The sequence below is a fragment of the Ctenopharyngodon idella genome, chromosome 10 (assembly GCF_019924925.1).
Source record: "Ctenopharyngodon idella isolate HZGC_01 chromosome 10, HZGC01, whole genome shotgun sequence".
NCBI classification, from domain to species: Eukaryota; Metazoa; Chordata; class Actinopteri; order Cypriniformes; family Xenocyprididae; genus Ctenopharyngodon; species Ctenopharyngodon idella.
The window spans coordinates 33,736,688-33,759,573 of NC_067229.1; the positions used below are offsets into that span (position 1 = coordinate 33,736,688).

Sequence of the window (22,886 nt, forward strand, 5' to 3'; positions counted from 1 at the left end):
CCCACCGCACGCTATAGGGGTCTAATGGTTTTCTATGAGTGGAAAGGGAGGCATGACTCCTGCTGTAGCTCGCTGTTGGGCAGTGTTCCTTTAGAAATACGAGTGACTTGCACTCTTTTTAATGTCAAATATTTGTGTTGTTTTATGTGTAATATGGATTAATTTCTCGTCCTATTTTTTTTTTTTTTTTTTTTGAGGAGGCACTGCCTCCCTTGCCTCCTCGGAGGAAACGCCCCTGGTGGTAACCCATTTTCCCTTCACTCATATTCTCCCATTACATGATTATTTACATTAAGACACGTCTGCAGCCATAGCCAGATCATGCAAATTGTGTTGACACAAGTCAGAGGACCACGTGACTGACCAAGGATGAGGTATTTGCAAATCACTAATATGGGTAAACTGCCACAGATATTAGACACACATATATATATATATATATATATATATATATATATATATATATATATATATATATATATATATATATATATATATATATATATATATATATATATATATATATATGTGCGTGCGTGCGTGCGTATGTGTGTATATACATACATACATACACACACATACATAAAAATAACTTGACATTAGACAGGTCTTGTTTAAAAAAAAAGTTTATTTACATAAAATGTGTAATTTGCAAACTTAAACAGTCAAAAACATTTTTAAAAGTTAAATATTTGCATAAGCTGGTCACAAATCAAATATAACGTGACCTAAATTTACTTAAACTCCTAAACAGACTTAAGAGCAACCCATCTCAAGTGGTCCAAGCACAAAGACCAGAGCAAAAAAGGAAAGAAAAAAAAAAAAGAAAGAAAAAAGGTCAGAGTTAAGATTTCATGTTGTGGACAGATAGAAAAAGACCTCATGTGACCTCTAATTTGTAACCAGCTATGATAAAACTGTATAAATACAAGAAAGGAGTATCAAAACATTTTGTAACATTAGCTTTATAAATGTGCACATGCAACAAGGAGGACACTGAGGAGCTGAAGCACAAAAGCTAAGGTTAAGTTTAACTTTGCATAAATAAGAGCCATTTCTTTGATTTACAAAAAAAAAAAACACTGATCATGTTGCTCAGTAAAAGAAACAGACCAATCTGCAAAACTGAAGTTTAGTGCCTTCTTTATCTTTAGCATCATCTAAACCAAGTCAAACTTTTGTTTTTCACCTACAATTTTATTCTAGTGTCATCAGTATAACACTACTTTACATAAACAAGTTCTCTTAGACTAGTTCAGTAATTTTATACATCATTTAAAAAAAAAAAAAAAAAAAGTTCAATACAAAACTTCCCTCAGAGGATGTTGACTTGTATAAAATGAAGTATCGTTTGCATTTGTTAAAAGAGACGGTCTGATGGTACAGGGACCAGGAAATCATGCAGCAAAGTGAAATAGAAATTATATTTATGCCTTAACTCTTAAAAAAAAATAAAAAATAAAATATATACATATACAATAAATGCTTGTTGTTCTTCTCATGCACCTCAGTGTCTGGCACAATTCATTAGATGATGCACACAGCAAGCAAGGCAGATGGTGAGGTCAGGACATGGCTTTACAGCAGTAAGCAGTGATGCAGTGTAACTGAGCGGTACGAGTGGTGATTTTTCCCTGAGCATGCTTCCTTCTTTCATGTTCACTAAACATGGCAGTCTTATGAAATGAGGAACACACTGAGGAAGAACCCCCCTTTCCAAACTCACAATCAGCAACAGGATTCAAAATAGGAAGTAAAAAGACGGTGCTTTTCAAAAGAAAGAAAACAGAAGTGACCTTTTTTTCTGAGGTGGGCTGCTGTACCGAGCGCGAGTAAAAGTTGCCCGAGAACACTGATCTGAGTAGTTTGTTCTATTCTAAGTCAACCACAATTAAAGAAATTACAATCTAAACAGATCTCAGATCAGCTGACTAGGGAAACTTCTGCACATGCTCCGTGATTCATTATGGACTTCTTCAGCTTGTAGAACCGAACTCAAACGTACTCCCTGCTGCTGCTGGGGGGTCTGGAGGACTTGGGGTACTTGGGAGATGGTTTACTCTTTGGGCACGAGGCAGCCAACATGCCTCCACCCATTATGTCTAGGAATGCACCTGCCCAGGCGATGAAAATGGCTGCACCAAACTCATACCTATAGAAATAGAGTATTATATTATGAGCTGTGACTTCCCTTCTCAGTATTGTTAATTAGGAGGAAGAGCGACTATAAAATATGGTGAAGCACATGGATAAATGCCTAAACATACTTTTCTTGTGGTTTACAGCCACATTTGAACTTACTTTGTATTGACAGGTGTGAAGGGGTTGTAGAAATCCCGGACGATTTGACTTGTAAACCAGCCACAGGCAACAATGCTACAAAGGGCTGAGGAATGGAAGAGACGAGATAAATTAGTTACTTATATATAAAAAAAAAATTAAAAAAAATTCCAAACATTTTTTTTTTGACACAGTTTCTGCTGGGAGTGAACATTTTCTGCATGTCATCTGACAAAGTTACATTCTATAATTCAGAGCAATGAGAAACCAAAACTGTGGAGATAGACATTCCAAACCTGGCAAGAATTCCTTTAACCTTGGTATTTAAAAAACCTAATTTAGAAAATGCCAATCATCGTTATTTAATTTTAATAATTTTTTATTAGGCTACTTATATTTTACTGTATATTTAAGGACTCTTTTTTTGGGCTATGTACTTTTTAGTACACAAAACACTGTTTTTGATACTGCTGTAGTTTAATTACAAAACTAACATTAATATAATTTTATTAGAGTGAACGTACCTGCAACAATGAGGATTATACCGCCTGTCATGGCAATGCGGGACTTTTTGACCCTGTCATCACCACCACAGTTAGTGCACTTCATGCCCATGCTGGCCACACCCAGTCCCGCTACTGTGAAAAGGATCGCTACAATCATCAGGGCACGAGTTGCCTGAAGAGCACCTGAAAGAGGGAGGAGGGTAGAGAAAGAAAGATGCAGAGAGAAAAGTTAATAATCGGTCTCGACATTGTTTATTCATAGTACACCAAAAAGCTTATTTTAATTGTTTATCATGGTTGAAGTCAGTTCAGCACATGAAAAGGATAAGTGCACCAATAGTGAATCAAAAAGATTATGATGAACAAACTAAAGGGTTGTGAAATGGCCCAATTCTCTGCAGGTTTTTGTTTTTTCCTCTCTGAATGAAGAGAAAAGCCCTTCCCCCACTACACCTGCAGTCAGGTGCAACAAAGACCGGTTCCAACCGGAAGTCTCCTTTGAGAGTAGATTGTTCACATACGTGGGCAGCAATGCCCTTTAGATCTAGAGAAGGACAGGTTTAACCAGTCATGGGAACTTGGGTTTTACAATCTATCTAGTTTTGCTTTGTGGGCATGGCTTTCAAAAGAATTACAACACTTTCCTTTAGTATTAAGTCAAATTATTAAGAAAATCTCAAGTTATTAGGAAGAACTCGTTACCTGAAGCAAAATGCATTTTAAAATCTTACAGGATGTACAAAATGGTTGCTGGCCATTTTGTCACCTTGCCTGTTTTTCTCGCCCTGTTAAATCTCATGGTTCCTCCCTAACAGCAATACTACAGTAAGATATCATTAAATAGGCCTATACGTGTTGTATTTGTGTGTGCATAACATAAAATGAAAAATAAACTCACTGATAAGAGTTTTACACAAGCTATATCAAAAGATTGATATGGTAATTGGCTAAATGACTTAAGTGTCTATAAACATACTGTATAGCTATAAACAAACTACAGAAGTGAGCCAAATGACTCCTTTCTATCAATCTCAGGTGTGAAGAGTAAAGAGGGGATGAAAAACATCACAGGAGCAAACGCCTCTGTTATTCTAAAAAGGCCCTCTTTGATTTTAAATAGCTTCATTCTCTGTGTTTGTGTTTTCACAAAGGAATCCTCAGTTAGTTGTTTTAATAAGCTGTTGGCAAAATACTCGAGTCATTCAAAGACAATGCCTGACTCCCCCACCCGATACAGGAGCACTGAATTTCCGCGAGTGGAGGAAGGGTGGGAGTCACACCCGTGTAATCATTACTTTGAGTAAATGCGTAACCCAACCGTATCACCCAACACTAAAACTAGCATTGTCCCAGTCAGAATGTTCACCCTAATGTTAAAACGATCAGCATTTTTTTGTTTGTTTGTTTATTAATAATGAACAATCTCCTATTTTGAATACTCTGGCTTGAAAACTTCACTGCATTTGTTCACACATTCTTGAAGGACAACTGCCCTTTATACCACATTTGAGCTTACTTTGACCCAAAACGAAGGAATACATAAAATCCTCGAATAACAAAGATAACATCAAAACAAATAGCATTATCTAACACCAAGCTCTGCAAGAATGTGAGAGATACTAATCAAACATATTTTTACAGGGTGTAAGTTGATATCAAACGTCACTACATCACAGCCAAAATTGGTTGTTCCATTTTTTCTCACTTTATTGCAGTAATCAATAGAAAAACGTAAATTTCTGAGGAGGAACGAATGATGGAATAACAGGTGTGTGTCTTTGCTGTGGTAACAAGAGATGAGTTGCCGCGAAGTGGCTACAGGGCGTGGCAACGAAAAAACAATTTGCATACTAGCTTTCATGTACGGATAAAGACAAACATCACAACAATGTGTCTTACACCTTATATTTAGCTATTAAAAGTATAATTAGCCTACCAATAGTTTTGTATGTTATCGACAAAATGTAAAAGTTTAATTTTATTATTTTCTCTACTTACATGGCTATATGACACGACACAAATAAATTACACCAGTAAGCTGGCACCATTCGAAGCCAAAACACTCGTATCATTATCATCAATGTGTTTAGTGATAATATGCCAGGACGCTCAACAGTACGCGCATGCGCCCTCTCAGGTACAACATTTCACCAAGCAAATCCTTACTTTAAAACCACAACTATACGGGTTTTCTAAAATAGATATCCAGCAATTCTGTCAATAATAAAGCTTTTGAAAAAAACTTTATAGGCGATTTGCACTTACCATCGAGTTGTAGGATGGAGTCGTACACCTTGCACTGGATTTGTCCGGTGCTCTGAAATGCGCACGACATCCAAAGGCCTTGATACATCGCCACCGCTGTGATTATATTATCTCCAACGTAGGCAGACATCTTCCATTGAGGCAAGATTGTGCCAACAATGAGCCCAATCAAACCCAGAACCGACAGAGTAAATCCCAGGAGCTGCATTCCTTTATTTGCCATCTTCTCACAATGAACTTCAAAAGATGAACTAGTCTGAAACTATATCTGTTTAATGTCTGGAAGCAACAGGTCGGCAAAGAGCTATAATTGTTCCCAAAAAAAGAGCGCGGTTTCTGTAATCCTCCGATTTGAATGGGTTAAACACAAAAATATATTAGAAATGTTTTTTTAAAATCCGTTAAGAGACGTTGTGGATGCCGTAACAGACACCTGTTGAGTGAAGCCGCACCTTGAATATGAAAGGAGCTGCTGATTTGAGCTTTAAGAGTCTCGTCCTCTTTATGGGCGGAGACATTTTGAGTTTCGTGTAGGAAAGGTTCAGTTTACCTATGTTGTTTTGGAGAGGTCGGGGGGTTTCGTGACGACACCGTATGGAAGTATGAGTAACGTTACTGGTTATCATACAGTAAATCACAGCTTGGTCATAGGCTACTTTCATCGTTTGAAGATATAGAATATTTATCGCATCTTGTCTCTGACTTGAATATCGAGATGTTTCGAAAATGGATATAAGACTCTGCCTAAACCCTTCTCCATAGATAATATGGGCTACATTATGTGTAGATTGTGAGGACCAAATGTCCCCACAAGGATAGTAGCTAAAACCTAAGATCACCTACATTGTGGGGATCAGCCAACAGTTTCCACGAGGGAAATAGATTAATAAACATACTAAATGATGCTTATTTGAAAATGTAAAAATGCAGAAAGTTTTCTGTGATGGGTAGGTTTAGGGTTAGGTGATAGAAAATACAGTTTGTACAGTATATATATATATATATATATATATATATACACACACGTATACTAAAAAGTTTGGAGTTGGTAAGATTTTTTAATGTTTTTTAAATAAGTCTCTTATGCTCACTACAACTGCATTTATTGGATATTTTGAACGATAGCTTTGTTGACATTTTTCTATTTGGGATTCGGTCCTCAAACAAATTGTTGTGGTACTGAGTCATACTTCTGAAGGATGACATTGTTACAACTGAAGTGCTAAACACAGTGAAAATGTCATGGCTATTAAATGGAGGAATTATTTTTAGACTTCATTTGACATAATCTAGAGATTATTAGCCACAGGCAGGAAACTCACAGACCACATGTCACAACTTTTACAGGAAATGCACCTGAAATGCCATATTAGTATATCAGCACATGATTGACACAGACACAATATTGTTTGGGAGCATGTAGCTGTACCTTACACAGGGGTTTTAAAATTTCAATTCAAATTTAAGCAGAATATAAGAGCAATAATGTCAAGAGCAATAATGTTTTTATTTATTTTTTATACATTGGTTTTGGCATGGCATTTTATGCGGGCGTCCTGAGGGTACCTACATAACCCCCAGGCATACCCAACACACTTTTCAACTTTTCAAACTGTTGTTTCATAAACAAATTATTTCAGTGCTGTTCTGACATGTCTTCACTGTTTTGTGCTGATAACATGTATATGTATTGTAAAAAAACAAACTGTTCAGGTTTTTAGTAACCGCTCTGTAGTTCCTTAGAAATGAAAACTCTTCTTCAAATAGTTTTTCAGGGGAGTTATTGCACTTAAGGATAATTTTTCATTGCTGTTTGTCTAGCCACATTATCATAAACATACAGAGAAAGAGAAAATGGATTGTCTTTAGAAATCGTACAAATGATGATGTCACAGGTTTCAGTCAGGAAGAAAAATCTTTGATATGATTCACACACTTATGAGTGGATTTACATGCACTTTCGAGTATGAGTATGTGAAACTGTTCACTAAAGCATTATTTGCCACAGCTCTCATGGGGGAGGGTTTAACATATACCGGTACTGGTCAAACAGGTTCTACCGTGAAACACAGAACAGCAACCCTGGGCATTTCCTGGAATCTAAGCTGAAGATATTCATACATATAAAGATCTCTGCTTTATATTTCTCTCCACACACACAATCCAATACACACATCCACGTATCACAATTCTCTCATACTATCTTATACTCTAGTGAGACATTTCACACACCCCACCAGTCACTGTCTCTGAGAGCATGAGAAACTCGGAAGTTTATTTCTGATGTTGTGTGCAAATGCAAACTTCCTATAAATATCTTCCTCATGGCAGTATAAGAATCATCTTATTTTCTCTCTCTGCACTTTTTCCTGAGCAGAGATTTGAATGTCACCTCTATGTTTTTGGGTGGTGGGGGAAAGGTGTAAGGGGAGTCTTATTAGACCCACCCCTATAATTGTTTAGAGTTCCTAGTCAAGTAATTCAAACTGTCAACTGATAGTGATTCATAACTCGGAGTAAATGGGATGAGTATCAATTGAGAAGCTCATAATTCTGACAGCTACTGTTTTGTTTTCATGGTAATGTTATCATGTATTGCTTTAGTTTAATTAGCTCTGGGGTGTTTACATATACATATATATCTTGTAGCGTCTAGCATTATTATCACTTTGATCTTAACCACAGTTACTATGGAGACGAGTTTCATAGAAACTTTCTTTTTCTCTGTCTGCTCATACAAGCAGTTTCTACTTACTACCGCCCCCTATTGGAAATACCACATTAGTGTTCAGTTTAGCCACTAGGGGGAGTCGTGGCCTTTCATTGTAGCTTCAGTCCAAGGTCTGAGAGCTCTGACATATGTTTTGTTCTTTCTTTTATCGGTGTAATGGATGCTTAACATCACCAAAATGTCTCAGCAGACTCTCTCTGTTTCTCTCTTTGTTCTTCTTTCTTGGGGTCTGATAACGATAATCTCCATTTACATCCTAATGAGAACAAGGAGGTGAGATGGAAAGAATGAGGGAATAAAGGACAGAAGAGAATGTGTGGGAATGAGATAAAAGTGAAATCAATGGTGATGTTACCAGGGCCTCACAGGGAAGGAGAATGGAGGACATTAGGATAAATACTGAGTGTGTGTTTTTAAGAGGCTACATACAGTCTATATGTCTAAGACCAATTCTATTTACATAATTTAATTACAAATTATGACCATAACTATATAAATTACATTGTTTGTCTCTCTTTTGCTTTATTAAAAGCAGCCCCTGAATATTTATTTGAAAATTACCCTATTATTTCCCATATTATTTTAATGTGTCCATAGTAGTTTTTTTTTTTTTTTACTGGAGATCTAAATCTCCATTTTACCATAAAGTAGGTATAGATTTTTTATCATGTAATGTATTTATATCTGAAGTACTAATATTTTTCATTGAGGATGTTTGGAGTATGTTACGAAGTGATCATGTGTCATAAAATAACAGAAAGAAGTATCAACCTTATGTTAACCATTAGAGGAACATGAGGGTTAAAGTAAAGTATTTTAGGTAATAATGGTGCACATCCTCTCATAATCGAGGCTGCTGACTCAGGTTTCATTTGCGTTGTGCATGCAGCGTCTCCTTCATCCACTAGAGAGCAGTATAAAACAAGTCTTAAATTGTTGCAGTCTCATACGCCGAAGACCTTGACGATCCGTTTAAGTGGTACAATCAGGGGAGAGTCTGGAGATGTGCTCAGGAGGCCTCAGGGCAGAGCTAAAGGCCTCAGGGAAGAGTTCAAATATTGTGTTCGATGTCAGGTTTGGATGCACACAGCATACAGAGTGAGAAGCTCTGAGAAGATGCCATGTTGGATCAAAATCATCATCCGAGAGATCATAGAGGCTTGTAAGGGAACACAAGCGAAGCGTGTGTGAGAGTGTATTGCTTGCCAGTGTGTATGTATGCATGTACAGACTTGTTTCTGCTTGCGTTATTCCTGCAGCCTGTGTGTGTGTGTGTGTGTAGGGTGAGGACAGGAAGGGAAGCCCCGGTCTAAACGCTCTGCCCAGATGGCAAATGTAATGAGGAGCCGTATGCAGAGGTGCGTTCTCTGACCCTGCCACCCTCGCTATCCTCTTCCCTTCCTCCCCAGGGACACGTCCATGAATAATGCATGGATCAATTATTACTTCTAACATGTTGCTGTATTTCCTCCAGAGCACCGTGAACACAGGCGAGATTGCAGCAGGGTGCCCAGCAATCTGCTTTTATGTGGTCAGTTGGAAGACTTTCCATTAGAATTTAACCATCTTGAGAAAAAATTCTACTGAGCATTTATCACCCTTGACAGATTTGTGCATTACTGTTGTGGTTTACCTTTATCGAAAGTTGCAGAGGTTTGCCGCAGGTGAGGGTCTGATACAACCATGACTCATAGCCTCGCTGATGCTTTCAAACAAGTTCTGGCGTGCTTGTGTTATTGGGTGTGTAAAATGGTCATATTACACGTATTTGTGACGTAATTTAGTGTATTTTTTTCTGCTGACAATATCTTGGAAGCCCAAGAGGGCATGGATTATTTATGTTTTTCAGCCTTCTTTTTTGTGTTGTAATTTTCTTGTGAACAAAGTTTTCTCGTGCCCTTGTTCTGTTTTCCTTGGTCTGGAGGTAGCAAAGCAATTTCTAAGTACAGTATTTATACTTAGACTATGTATTTACTTTCGCTTTTACGTTGATCAGCGACTTACTTGAGCTGAAATAGCTCTATGTCTGTCAGTGATGAGTGGCCTTTATTCACTAACAATTTCTAACAATTTTGTAGTTATGAGCAAAGAAAAACACGCACAATTTCCAGCGGATTCACAGTAGTACGCAAATAGTTTTGTTTTTACCCTCGTTCTTGTAGTATTGATGGATCAGAATGAGGGAGCGCGTGCTGCTCGCTGACAGTAATTTGCATAATACTTGCCCAAACCATGTCCATATAAGGGCTTGCTGTACTACATCACCTGTCTCTCCCGCCCGCTCCCTCTCTCGCGCGCACTCTCGCTTAAGAGCATGCGCAGAAAGACCTTCGAACAAAGTGTGCCATTCTCAAAACCGGTTAAAGCGCAATGAAGAGTTTTATATTGGCCAACGTTTTGTCTTGTCATTTTTATTGTAACTCAGAAATAATTAATACTTTAATAGTCACTTGACTTAGTTATTCCTTATCTAATAGCCTGTTTTTTTTTTGTTTTTTGTTTTTTTTTTTGGGGGGGGGGGGGGGGGGGGGGGGTTAACTGTGGTTAAAAACTTTGACATATGATTTGCAAAAGTTAACCTGTGACCACAAGAAAACAAGACAGAATAAACTTACATTGTGTTTTCTAAAACTTTTCATAACAACAGTTTTTAGTGTCTCCCCTCATCCTGCAGAGAAATGATCACTGTGCAACTATATTTTATGATTTATGCTGTACATTTGAAGTCTTCACTCTTTCCTTGTTTAACCCACATGCTGTCATTATCTCAGATAAGCAATCTGCCTTCGAAATATTTCTGAATATTCTCGCAGCAGGAGTTCTGATCTAGAATTTGTTTCTAGGATTACTTTTAGTTAAACAGCAGAGGGATCTGAATTACGTTTCGGCCTCCCACGCTGAAATTCAGACCCTGTTCTGCATGTAATTTTCTCATATTAATCCATCAACTGCCAGCTAATCCTCAAATATATAGAAGAAGCTTGTTTTAAGAGTTTGTTGGGTCTGTAAAGGCGTTCAAGACAATTATCTCGGCTTGCTTGAAGGGTCTGGAAGATGATCTACGATTTTATTATACGAGTCTGCATGCAAGAGCGAGAGTGGGCTGTGGTTTATATTTCACCCTGCGGTATTAATTTTGTTTCTCATCTGATTAGCGAGACTTCCTGTAATGCAGTGACATAATGCAGATGTTCGTAGGTGGCCAGTGAGAGGATTAGTCAGGGTCTGGTGACATAAAAGGGGAAAGTTGAATAAATACTGTGCACAGCGAGTGTTTTTGTGTGTGTGAATGTGTTGTCTATGTGCAGTGTGCCAATGCTAAGTGAAAGGAGCAGAGGTTGTCTGTCACTTGTCACCTGACTGCTCACCTGTGAGTACCTGCAGCTGTCTGTGCCATCTGTTTTCTACATGAAATTATGCATGGTAATGTTCTAAACCCAGGGGCAGCGAACACTTAAAAGCACACATTTTACACAACATAGTCCATCACACATCTTACAATAATACAAATATAACTGTTTATTCAATAATATGTAATAATAAGACACACCCCTCCCTCCTCCCAGCCCAGAGATGTATAATTGCTCTAGAAATGTACATAGGATGGCAAGTTGGAGGTCAGGAGAGGGTGCAAAGGAGATCCTGTGCTCTGTAACGGGGAGTCCTTTCCTAGTATTTCCAAAGTAGGATGCATGCAGTAGAGTCTTAGTACTCTCCCAGGTGTGTCAGCTTTCAGAGCAGTACGTCCGCCATGCTGGTTAAGGGCGCAGGGGATAGCCAGCTGACCCCGGCTGTTAGTCTATGGTCAGCCTTCTTCGAGTCTCCGCGTAGGTCTCCATGCTGTTTCATAGGGCAGGTGTGTGTAGCTCCGCCTCCAGTGGCTGTCAGCCAATCAGCCTGTTCCTGCATTCACTGTAAGATTGAGGGCGGGGCTTATGCAGGAAGCCATGTTCCGTTTGGCAGTTACTGCCACACTCAGGCAAACCCTGGCTAGTGGAAGACTTTGCTTTTTGGAAGACGAGAAGATAGGGGGAAAAGGATTGGCTTGTTTTCTTCTGCGTTTCATTTGGAAGACCTGATTAGAAAAGGTGCGTTGGCTTTCTGGTTTCAGTTTGAGTTTTTTTTTTTTTTTTTTTCTTTTGCTTAAAACTTGCAAATCATGTGTGGGTGAAGAGGTCTCGTCCAATTAGTTGGACAAAAAGTCCAATTAGTTAGTCTGTTAATGACAGCTTTAAGAAAGAAATATTTAAAAAGGAGAAAAGAATATATAAAAACAAGTTTGCACAAAGGAAAATATGGCAGAAAAAGAAAAATGAATCAAACAAAGGTTTGATTTTTAGGTTCATATACATATTTTCCACTAAATATAAAAGCAAATTTCAAGGTAGTACCCATCAGTTCTTCAAAATGACATTTTCACTGTGGGTAAAATGGCCATCAGTTGCTTCAGTTAATATCACAATTTAATAAAAACAAATACAAAAAGAAACTCAAATCTGTACATGTCCACAGTCCTTATGGCTCACAGCAGTTTTGGCAAGACCAGGCAGTCCATCTCCCCAAAAGCACCCATTTACAGTACTTTCATCATTTTTTGATTGCATTTAATATTACTTCTTAATCATTCTTTGATTTATATACACATATTTTTTCTCTTTTACTCCTCTGAGATAGATAGTATGAAATCAATTTTTTTCTTCACAAAAATACAGCATGAAAATTTTATAAGTGTTCCCTTGATCGTCTCACTCTTTTTGCATGCTTGAATTGAGGGCAAATGAAACAGAGGGTGGACTCAATGTGTCCTTGAGAACTTGCCCTGATTTAAAAGAGAGCGCGAGAATCAGGAGAGATCTGAGACCATAATACTAGAAACTTCACAACAAAACCAGGTCTGGACCGAAGAAAAAGAGCGAGATCAAGCGAGCAAGGCCCATTAGACAATACCAAAATTGGGTTTACGATCTGAATGTCACTTTATCTCCATGTTGTCTCCTCCTCTGCCGCTTTCTCGCCGACCGGATAAAGTCCCACACACACAAAGAAACTTCTCAGTTCATCGTCTGCTAATGTCCTCGGGTTCCTCGGTTGCACAGGGAAATTATTGCTCACAGCGCTGGGCTATTGCTCTCCAGTTTGGCTTTTATTGAGTCAATCGATCGTTACTTCGCTCTATCTATCTCTCTCTCTGTCTCACTCTCTCTCTCTTTCTCGCTCACACACACACAGAGCTGGAGGGAAGGTTAATAGCCACTGGACACACAGGAGAGGGTTTGGGGAGATTGCTCAGGAAATGGAGCGTGACTTTGGAGCACACATGAGGGGGCGTGTGTGCGCCGCATTCGTCCTTGTGTTCTCAACGTCTCCGTTGGGCCAGGTAACTACTTCGCACGCGTGCGCATAAACGTTCCCCTCCCCCCATCCTCAAAGGACCCTGTTCCTCGCCTTCCGCTCAATCAGCAAGAATTCATTCAGTGTCTTAATTCAGAGAACAGGTCTTGCTCTCATCTTTAGCACCAAAGCACACACTCTCCTCCAAGAATCCAACTTAATGATCTTCTGGTTTTGCTCCTCATAATCTAATGCCTCTAAAGCCGTCTTCCTCTCCACCAGCTAACTTCAATCACTGAGCTGCCCTCAGGACTTTAAGAGTGTCTCGCAGCCAGCGAAACCTCTTCATTCCAAATCTCGTCTCGCATAACCAAACTTTCTCCAGACTTTCTCATGCTACACATTACAATTCCTTTTAAAGGAATGTTCCAGGTTCAATACAAGTTAAAGTCAATATACTGCACTTGTGGCATAATGTTGATTAACACAAAAATTAATTTCCTTCTGTCCCTCCTTTTTCCAAAAAAAGAAGCAAAAATCTGGATTACAGTGAGGTAATTCACTACAATGAAAATGAAGATAGCAAATGAACATAAATGCTAACATGCTAACTGTTTTAATAGAATAGCCACAAGACATAAAAATTTGCATGTTAACATAATTTCATCATAATCTTAAAAAAAATGTCTAACTAACCCTATTGGTATAAAGGTATATGACAATGAAACAGCTGTAAATCCTTGAAAATGAACCCTATTCATTTCCTTTGTAAATGCATCAGTGTAACCCAATTTTTTGCTTTTTTTTTTTTTTTTAAGAAAATTAGTATAAATATATTTTCATTGTAATCAACACAATGCCCAAATGCTGTCAATTAAGCTTAACTTGTATTAAACCTGGAATATTCCTTTAACTTGGCCACTTCAACTTTCATTTAGACACATACACGTACCATGCTTCAACATGCTAAAAACGTTCTACAACATGCGCAAACCCTCACTGACATCCGCTATACCTTCTTCCGACTTCCTGTTGCATTTTCCGAAATATCTTTCCTTCGATTTAATATTTTTACTCAAAGTTTCATTCATTTAATTTTTTAATTTTTTATTTATTTATTTGTTTTTTGCTACCCAGGTGTTCAGGACACAGCTCAAGGACATTGAGATGACCATGCAAACACACATATAAAACAACAAATGACCTTTTTCACAAAGATCAACAGCAAAACCAAACTTGTGAACCTGCCACATCTGCAGCTCAGGTCACACCTTCCACATTTGTTGATATTGGCCCACAAATGATTGATGTTATAATCACAGAGCAGGTCTCTTCCCTTCTGAAGGACAAAAGGGCACCATCTGTAAGATGGTTGACCAACTCTACTCAAACACACACATTGCAAACAATTTACGGAGTGTGGTGTGTGTGGACCGGTAAGATGCCTTTGGAATTACAAAGAGGTCCTGGATGTCACAGCACTTCCTCTTGGTTATGTGTCAATTATGAATCCTGGAGAAGGTCATCAGTCAACATCTCCAGGCAGATTAAAATGCCCAGACTCGACTGAACCATTAAAATGATCAACTGTGGTGTGTGAGCCAATGCGTTTACACGTGTGCCCAGACTGCCACACACACACAAATAAATAATGGAAGCAGATGTTCATTTCGCATCATTCTGTCTCTTTTACACTCTAATACACACGTCTAAATGCACACAAACACTGCGTCATTGATCGGCTCGCCACAATTTAAATTTGCATATTAAAATTTCTCATCCAAGCTGCTTGAATGAGCCGTGCGTTCTCGGGAAAAGGAGTAAATAATTCAAGCAATCATGGCTGGACTCCATGTAATCCTCTGTACGAATTCCATCAAAGAACTATCAAACAACTGCCCCGAATAATCTGCACTCGTTTGCCAATGATACGGATGCTGCTCCGAGCCCATTGGCCATTAAACATTAATAGAGTTGTCACAAGAGAATTTAGTTGTTTTTTTCTTTTTTTTGGATCTTACAGCCTGCAGGTGTAGCCGCAATTAAACCAAAAACAGATGCGTTTGGGTTTGTGGATTCAATCTAAACTCATTATCATCGTCGTCAGGTTGTTTTTGAGAATATCAGTGGAAGGAATTGGAACTACGGAGTTTTGTTTAATTTTAAAAGCTGCCCGATCACAAATTCTGGACGATACCATTAGTTTCCCTGGCAGCGGCCCAGAGGAAATCAATCTACACCTGCTGACCAATAGAACTGGATCCTCCTTGAATGGTCCAATAAAATGAATTTTACTGTACTCCTTCTGATATAGCTGATTGGCACAGAGCAGCCGTTGGCAAAGTGATGGCAGGAAAAAAATGAACCAGCGAGGGTCTCATCTGCTGGAATCATTATGATGATATTAGATAATAACATCTCTCTCTCGCTCGCTCTCGTTCTCATACCCAAACTCTTTGTTCAAACAAAAAGAAACCATAGGGAAAGAAAAGTCAATTGAATTCTTCAGTTAGGATGGATATTGTATGCATTTTTCGTATGTCACTGTGACAGAACTCAAGTAGGGCATGTGGGGACACAGAAACATGTTTTCCAGGGGATTATAGGATCATATGGTGGGTCAGGTGTCATGCCGGGTCAGTGGAAATATATACGAGCTGGTTCGACCGAGAGAGGCAGGGATTCTCCTCTCGTTGCTGAGAGCCAGGGGCTGCTGTCTGATCTCGCCCCATTTAAAAGCAAGCAGCCGCTCATACAGCTCTTCCTGCCCCCATTGCATGAAGGAAAATGGAGTTCTCAGTTTCAGTGTAGTCCCTCACCCTCCCTGTGTGTGCCCCCTGTGCTATGAAGCATCAGCTCTGGGGGCCTCTTTCCTGCCGTTCTGGTGGGAGGGGGAGTCCGAAGTCTTTACGGTTTTGCGAGGAGGACTCTGCTCTGCTACAAGCTCATGCAGTGAAGGTTCCTTGTACATGGCCACTGAGGGAACGAGAAGAACAAAGACACACTGATGTTATTTAAAGCAACAACAGAGGAACTAAACTAAGTTATAGTTTCATGAATAGTGCGACTATTTATGACAGTGGAAAATGTAAAGCTTCAAGAGTCTGCAACTGAAATACTCATGCTGGCTGACCACTAATCTGAATATTGGGAGAGCCATTAGCTGGTTATTATCTGGTCTAAACTATTACAAACTGGATATTAGCTGGTCTATGTTGGTGCAAGCTGGTTATTAGCTGGTCCAGGCAGGTTATTAACTGCTTTAAGTTGGTTATTGGCTGGTTTAATCTGGTGCAAACTGGTTATTAAGTGATGTAAGGTGGATATTATCTGGTCTAAACATGCAAGCTGGTTATTATCGTGTCTAAGCTAGTATAAACTGGTCTATGCTAGTGTAAACATTTAGATGGCCCAAACAGATTATTTACTGGTTGTTAATCTGGTGCAAGTTGGTTATTAGCTGATCTAAGATATTAATTAGCTGTTTCAAGCTGCTTAGTTGGTCTAAGCTGGTTATTATCTGGTCTAAGCTAGTAAAAACTGATTATTAGCTGGTATACGCTAGTGCAAGCAGGTTATTAGCTGGTCCAAGCAGGTTATTAACTGCTCTAAACTGGTTATTGGTTGGTTTAAGATGGTGCAAGCTGGTTATTAGCTTATCTAAAATGGTCATTAGCCGGTGCAGACTGGGTGGTCTAAGCTGGTCTTTAGCTAGTGTAAACTGTTTATTAGATGGTTGAAGCTGGTTAGCTGGTTCAACCAGGTTACTGTTACTGTAAACTTGTTAGTGGCTGGTTTAATCTGGTGCAAACTGGTTATTACCTGGTTTATGCTAGTGCAAGCTGGATACTGGCTGGTTTAATCTGGTGCAAGATGGTTATTAGGTGGTGTAAGCTGTTTTTTTTTAGCTGGCGTAAAGTGTTTTTTAGCTAGTTCAAGGTGGCCATTAGCTGGTCTAAGCCGGTTATTATCTGGTCTAAGATAGTGCAAGTTTGATATTAGCTGGTCTATGCTAAAGCAAGCTGGATATTAGTTATTGGTCAGTGCAAGCAGGTTATTAGCTTGTGCGGGTTGATTATTTGCTGTTTGACCAGCCACCATGTTTAACCACCTTAGCTTGTTTATTGATGGTCCAAAGTGTACTACTAGCATATCACCTGCTTAATGACAAGCTTAAACCCCTACTAGAATGTTCTAAAACACAGTTACCACTTTATGCTAGATTTTCCATCATGAAATGTCATTCTTTGCTAATCTATATTCTGCATCTGAATATGTCTCAAGTTTATTTAAAACCTGATCTGACCTTCGATGACTTTAGGTAGGAAGTGTGCGGCCGCTTTGGTCTTCTTCACACGGTTGCCCTTCATTACTTGGCCGTCCCGGTTGATGCCAATGTACCACGAGCGTCCCGACTGGCTTTGGCGGTACAGCATGGAGGAGTACGTCACATAGTAGTTCTCAAACACACTCTCTTTGAATTTGCACTCGGGGTTGAAATGCTCCTGCCAAAGAATGAAAAACACAAATATGCTAATAAGCACAGAGATTTGAAATGCATGCACATACGTGTGTGAACACAAAAGATGACAAAGTTAGCATGTTGCGAACAGAAATAACATAATGCCATATTTTTGATTGGTTGGGCTGCATCTATAGAGAGGTAGGGGAAATCTCATCATGGAGTTTCTTTGAAAGCAATGTTCTCCAGAGAGCCGGAGGTAGATTATACTACTCATCAACTGCGCATTCATTTGCATGACTGATGAACTTAACACTGTCCCCAAAGGTACTCTTTAGAGAGTAGAGAAGCGGTGAGCTCCACTCAATATACATACCAGCATGCATATGTAAACATGCTAACTTGAAAGCAGAACCCACATATCTACAGATACTCAAAATGTCAAGACCTGAGATGAAGAAAAACACACTCCGCTTTCAACCTAAAACTTTAATTTAGCTTGTTCCGAACATAACCTCGCCGTTCCCATTCATCTCCCTTTTGCTAAGAGCCCTTCCCACCAATCCAAGATGCTGTAGCCAGGTGACTGTAACTAGGAGCGACATGTATACATCTCTCTTAGTCTTCGTCAGGGTCCTTGCCCTGTCAGAGAGCAGACCCAATCAGCAGGATTGATTTACTGAGGGTAGCCAAGCAGAAACAGCTGACTGAAGCCTTTCGGCAAGCCACCGGAGACTGAGAAATTCGGAACGAGTGAGGGAAAGAGAAACGGAGAAGATTCTGGGCTCTGGAAAGGGATGAAAGTGTTACAGGGAGTTTTTCTTCCCCAATATTAAGCAGCTTGAGTGAAAACTAGCAAATACAACCAAATTTCTGCCTGTATGCTTTTAGTCTATGCAACACAAGGATTTTTTCTTTGATTTGTCTTCATCAGCTCTCTTGTTCTTTTTCTTTCACTCATTTTATCCAACCCACCCTTTCTCCCTCTCTCCTGGCCTATGCATCAAAATAAGCAGCTTTTGCCTCACGTATTTGATGTCCTCAGAATCTCACAGACGGAGGAGATCAATAGATGATCAGCCTCATGGAATACTAATAACAATCTAATCATGTGAATTGAGTTACCATGGCCACAGTGAAGGACATCGTCACCCCCAACCTCACATTTTCAAGTTCAATCTTCCAATATATGACCCCAAAAGGGGCTTTCGCACTGGGTAGTTATAGGAACTTAGTTATAGAAACTAGCCTCCAGGGGTTTACCCCAAGAACTAAATGTTCCCCTAGGGCCAGTAGGAACTCTGAAGTGACGTAACTCGGCCGACATCGACATCATTTAAGCACAGCATTCAACAATGTCAACAATTAGAGAACAGAGGACACCGTGATCGGAGCTGTGTTTTTGTTTTGTGTTGTGGCATTCGTGATAACGGAGATGGAATGTAGACATATAGGTTATGCAATGGAAAGAGCAAAAAGGAGGGCTAAGAGACTAAATCTCCTACGACAATTTGTGGTGCTACATATTATGGAGTCTGAAAAAAGAACACAACGCTGCAGACAAAGGTGACAGGTAAATGCTGTTAACATTAGCATTCTGTATGTTTCTATATGTTCGTGGAGTAAATTGTGTGCGTTTACACAGCTTTTGTAAAAAAAAAGGTGCTGTTTCGTATGGCATGCGTTCGACCAACCAACGTACACGTACATCACTTCTAGTTCCTATTGTGCTGGTTTAGACCCTACTCTGAAGTCGGAATTTAATTTGGTTCCACCAAAAGGTGTTCCATTCCCAGTTAGTGCGGTACGAACACGCCAAAAATTGGGTACTTCTGCCATTAGTTCTAGGAACTATGAAAAGGTTCCTCTGGTGCAAAGGCCCCAAAAGTTGACCTTTGACCTACTACACAACATGCATCACATCATAGCTTGTGGTACTATCTTAAGACATTAAGAACTTGATCTCTATACTCTGACACCATCTCCCAGGAGTTTAGGTCCTAAAGTCAACCTAAGTTGGGTCAACAGAAGGTTTTGGTTTTTAAACATTTTGATGCCAAAAACCTCCAAATATGATGGTCTCCTTAGGATGGACCCCCTTCCTAAAATATAAATTCAGCTATATATATATATATTTTTTTTTTACATATAAATATTCATTAATACAGTAGCAGAAAAATATTAATTGTGATATTTTAAAGACAACAAAATTGAAAAATGGTTTCTAAAATTAAATAAATGGCTTTTATATTTTCATTGATTAAGCAAATTGTTATTACTAATTTTCTCTAAAAATAGTTACTTTTTATTAAGCATTTCTGAGATGAACACTTAAAAAAAAAAAGATATATAAATATAATTGTATAATCAATAATAATTCAATATATATATATATGAAATCTATATGATTAGAAAAAATATTACTAAAATCTAACTACTAAAGACTAGTGCTGTCAATGCAGTAATCACAACTAATCTCATAATTTCTGAGAAGTCTTTAGAAAGGAATAGTATTTAATCATAATATCAGATTTGGAAAATAAATAATTTATGTAATATTTCATTTGATATCTTAAGTGCACATATTATCATTAACAGCCCTAAAGATACATTTTGTAACATCTTCTTCGTCTTAAATTTTTTATGGTCTCCCTAGCACCTTCTTGCGCCCCCTTGAGGTCCCTGGACTCCTGTTTGAAAGCCCCTGACCTAGATGACCAGCTCCTATCTGTGCGTGGGAGAGTTTGCATTGAGTAGCCATGATTATGGGCTTAAATAAAAAGCTAATCCATTTGCTCTGACTCTTGAAGGAGTTAGACAGCCTCCTTCAGCTTGCGTGTCTGGTGGAATGGGTTGGAATGACATGTGGAGAAAAAGGTAATATCCAGCCTGCGTGTGGAGAATCCCGACGACGATGCCAAGATCTTTATTATGCAGAGCAGCACTCTGACCTTCCCCTCACCCCTCCCCCTCTCCTCCCCTTCTCCTCCTCCTCGCTGCCTCCCTCCATTTCTTTCCTTTTGCATGCAAGTGTCCGATTGAATCTGTTTAACTTGGTCATCAAAAAAAAAAAAGATTCAAAATCTGAAAGCATGCTTCCCTCTCTGTAAATTCTCTGATGACGTCAGTTTGACGGCTTGGGTGGAACATCCAAGTTAGAAATGGTGAGGTGGTGCCCTAAAATTAAGCTCCACCCTCAATTTTTTCCTCATTTAATCTTCCATTTTACAATATGTCACAATACTAAAGTCAGTCACATCTTCTACTTCACATGGACTTTAACAATGAAAAGTTGTTGTTTTTTCTTACCACTCGGCTACATAGAAATGTATATGATTTATGGAATTTTAGGCATACACAGACAGTCATATATTGTGACAATTTATTCTACTATAAAAACATGAAATCGCTTTTAGAATCTCTGAAGAATTTCTTAACTTTTCAAATGTGTGTACTTTAAGCTTATGACAAAGCAAACTATAAAAATTAAAATTCTGATGGTGACAGATTTGTTATACATATATTTAATTTGCATATTTTTTTTTTGTCCAAAATATATTTTTTTTAAATATATTTAGTATTATAAATTATTCTGAATGTCAAACTAAATGATTTTGCATTACACCACTGGATTATAATGAAACCAAAAGCATCCTTGATATATGTGTTAAATGACTAAAATATGACTAAAATATATTAAAATATAATTAAGTTCGAAGAATTTTTTTTAACTGTTATATAGACATACATACACAGACATATAATATATATATATATATTTGTGTGCATACATACATAATACAGACATAAAAAATAAAAAAGCAAAATACAAGGTTTGTGTAAATGAATTTGATGATTATTATTTAATATAATTAATTAAAATTATAATTGAAATGTGTGGATACCTAAATAAGAAGTTACTCTAAGTACTTTCTATGTAAATATTGATTTCTTGAATCTGAAATTCAATCTACACTAAACACAGCCTATAATATGGTGTGACTAATTTATCATATGAATTCAGAAAAATATATTTATATTTTTTTCTGATTTAACTTTTATAATAAATACTTTAATAAAGCGACATGTGAAGGCCAAGTATGGTAACCCATACTCAGAATCTGTCCTCTGCATTTAACCCATCCAAAGTTAATGCACACACATTAGGAGCAGAGAGTAGTGAACACACACAGCAAACCGTGGACACACACACACCCGGAGCAGTTGGCAGCCATTTTGCAGTGGCACCCGGGGAGCGACTGGGGGTTAGGTGCATTGCTTAGGTGCCTTCCTCAGTTGAACCCGCAACCTTCGGGTAACCAGTCTGTCTCTCTAATCATTAGGCCATGACTAATGTGACACCATATACAGTTTTGGACAGTCTATAGACTAATTTATGCCGACACATGGCAACAAAGTGTTTAATGTACCAATGACAGTTAAACAGGGATTAATTAAGGTTTTGTGTGACTTACAGCATATGATATGAAAATTTACCATGAACTTATAAATTGAAGAAACCCTCTTCACCTTCTAATGTCCTTCAGACTGAGAGATATCATTGCTTTTTCTTGCTTAAAAAAAAACAAACAATTTCTTCATGCAGGCTGTTCAAAAGTACTATATGTGCCACATGTTATCCATTTCTTAAAACAATATATATTTCAGATAGCTACAGTACTGACTTGGAAATGTACTATATAATGTTTTTTTCTTGAAGTTTGAACTACAGATACTAGCAAACATGCAGACTCAACAAAACATGTGTCCAACACACTCCTCAATCACCATGGGACCTGATATGACGTCCCAATTCAAGACATTTTGCAAGCTTCTTCTCACAGCTCTTGGTTCAGAGAGCATGAAATTGACAGACGGAGGGTGTGGGATCCGACTACTGTGCTGTTACTATCTCTTGTCGAAGTGGAGTTAATGACCTTGTTACTGCCACATGGCAAACTCAGAAACACTTTACTTGGGGGCAGTTTACAGCACCCACTCAAGTGCTACAAAGAGCAATCTGCAATGTTCCACTAGGCCTGTCGCACCTTTAACGCCCATCACAACAATAACTAAAAGATGATGAAAAATTTAACAGTGACGTAAAACTGCCAACGACAAGAAAAGCATACAATACGACACTTTTTAAACTCACTTTAATGCTTGTAAGAGACATACAACAAGCTTTTTGCAAAGTTTTGCAGCTTTGAAATTTTCTTGAAATTTTGAGACCAACGTGACCTCTGTGTCCATTAGATTCTCAGCAGGAAGTTCTGGAAACGTAACACAATGCTGGAGACACGGTTGAATA

At 38.5% G+C, this 22,886-nt stretch overlaps 2 protein-coding genes across 2 annotated transcripts in view; both read right to left on the reverse strand.

Moving 5' to 3' along the window:
• Positions 1-613: 613 nt before the first annotated feature.
• Positions 614-5,524, reverse strand: cldn7b (claudin 7b). Its single transcript, XM_051910780.1, has 4 exons — positions 5,052-5,524; positions 2,805-2,969; positions 2,302-2,386; positions 614-2,152 (listed from the first exon to the last, which is right to left on the reverse strand). The coding sequence occupies exons 1-4, from the start codon at positions 5,272-5,274 to the stop codon at positions 1,996-1,998; spliced, it is 630 nt and encodes a 209-aa protein (XP_051766740.1). The 5' UTR covers positions 5,275-5,524; the 3' UTR covers positions 614-1,995.
• A 5,923-nt stretch (positions 5,525-11,447) lies between these two features.
• fgf11b (fibroblast growth factor 11b) overlaps positions 11,448-22,886 on the reverse strand; it is a 63,430-nt gene continuing 51,991 nt past the window's right edge. Inside the window, exons 4-5 of the mRNA XM_051910668.1 lie at positions 17,420-17,618; positions 11,448-16,089 (exon numbers count right to left, since the gene is read on the reverse strand). Coding sequence (XP_051766628.1) covers positions 15,956-16,089; positions 17,420-17,618 — 333 coding nt within the window. The 3' untranslated portion in view covers positions 11,448-15,955. The remainder of the gene's footprint in view (positions 16,090-17,419; positions 17,619-22,886) is intronic.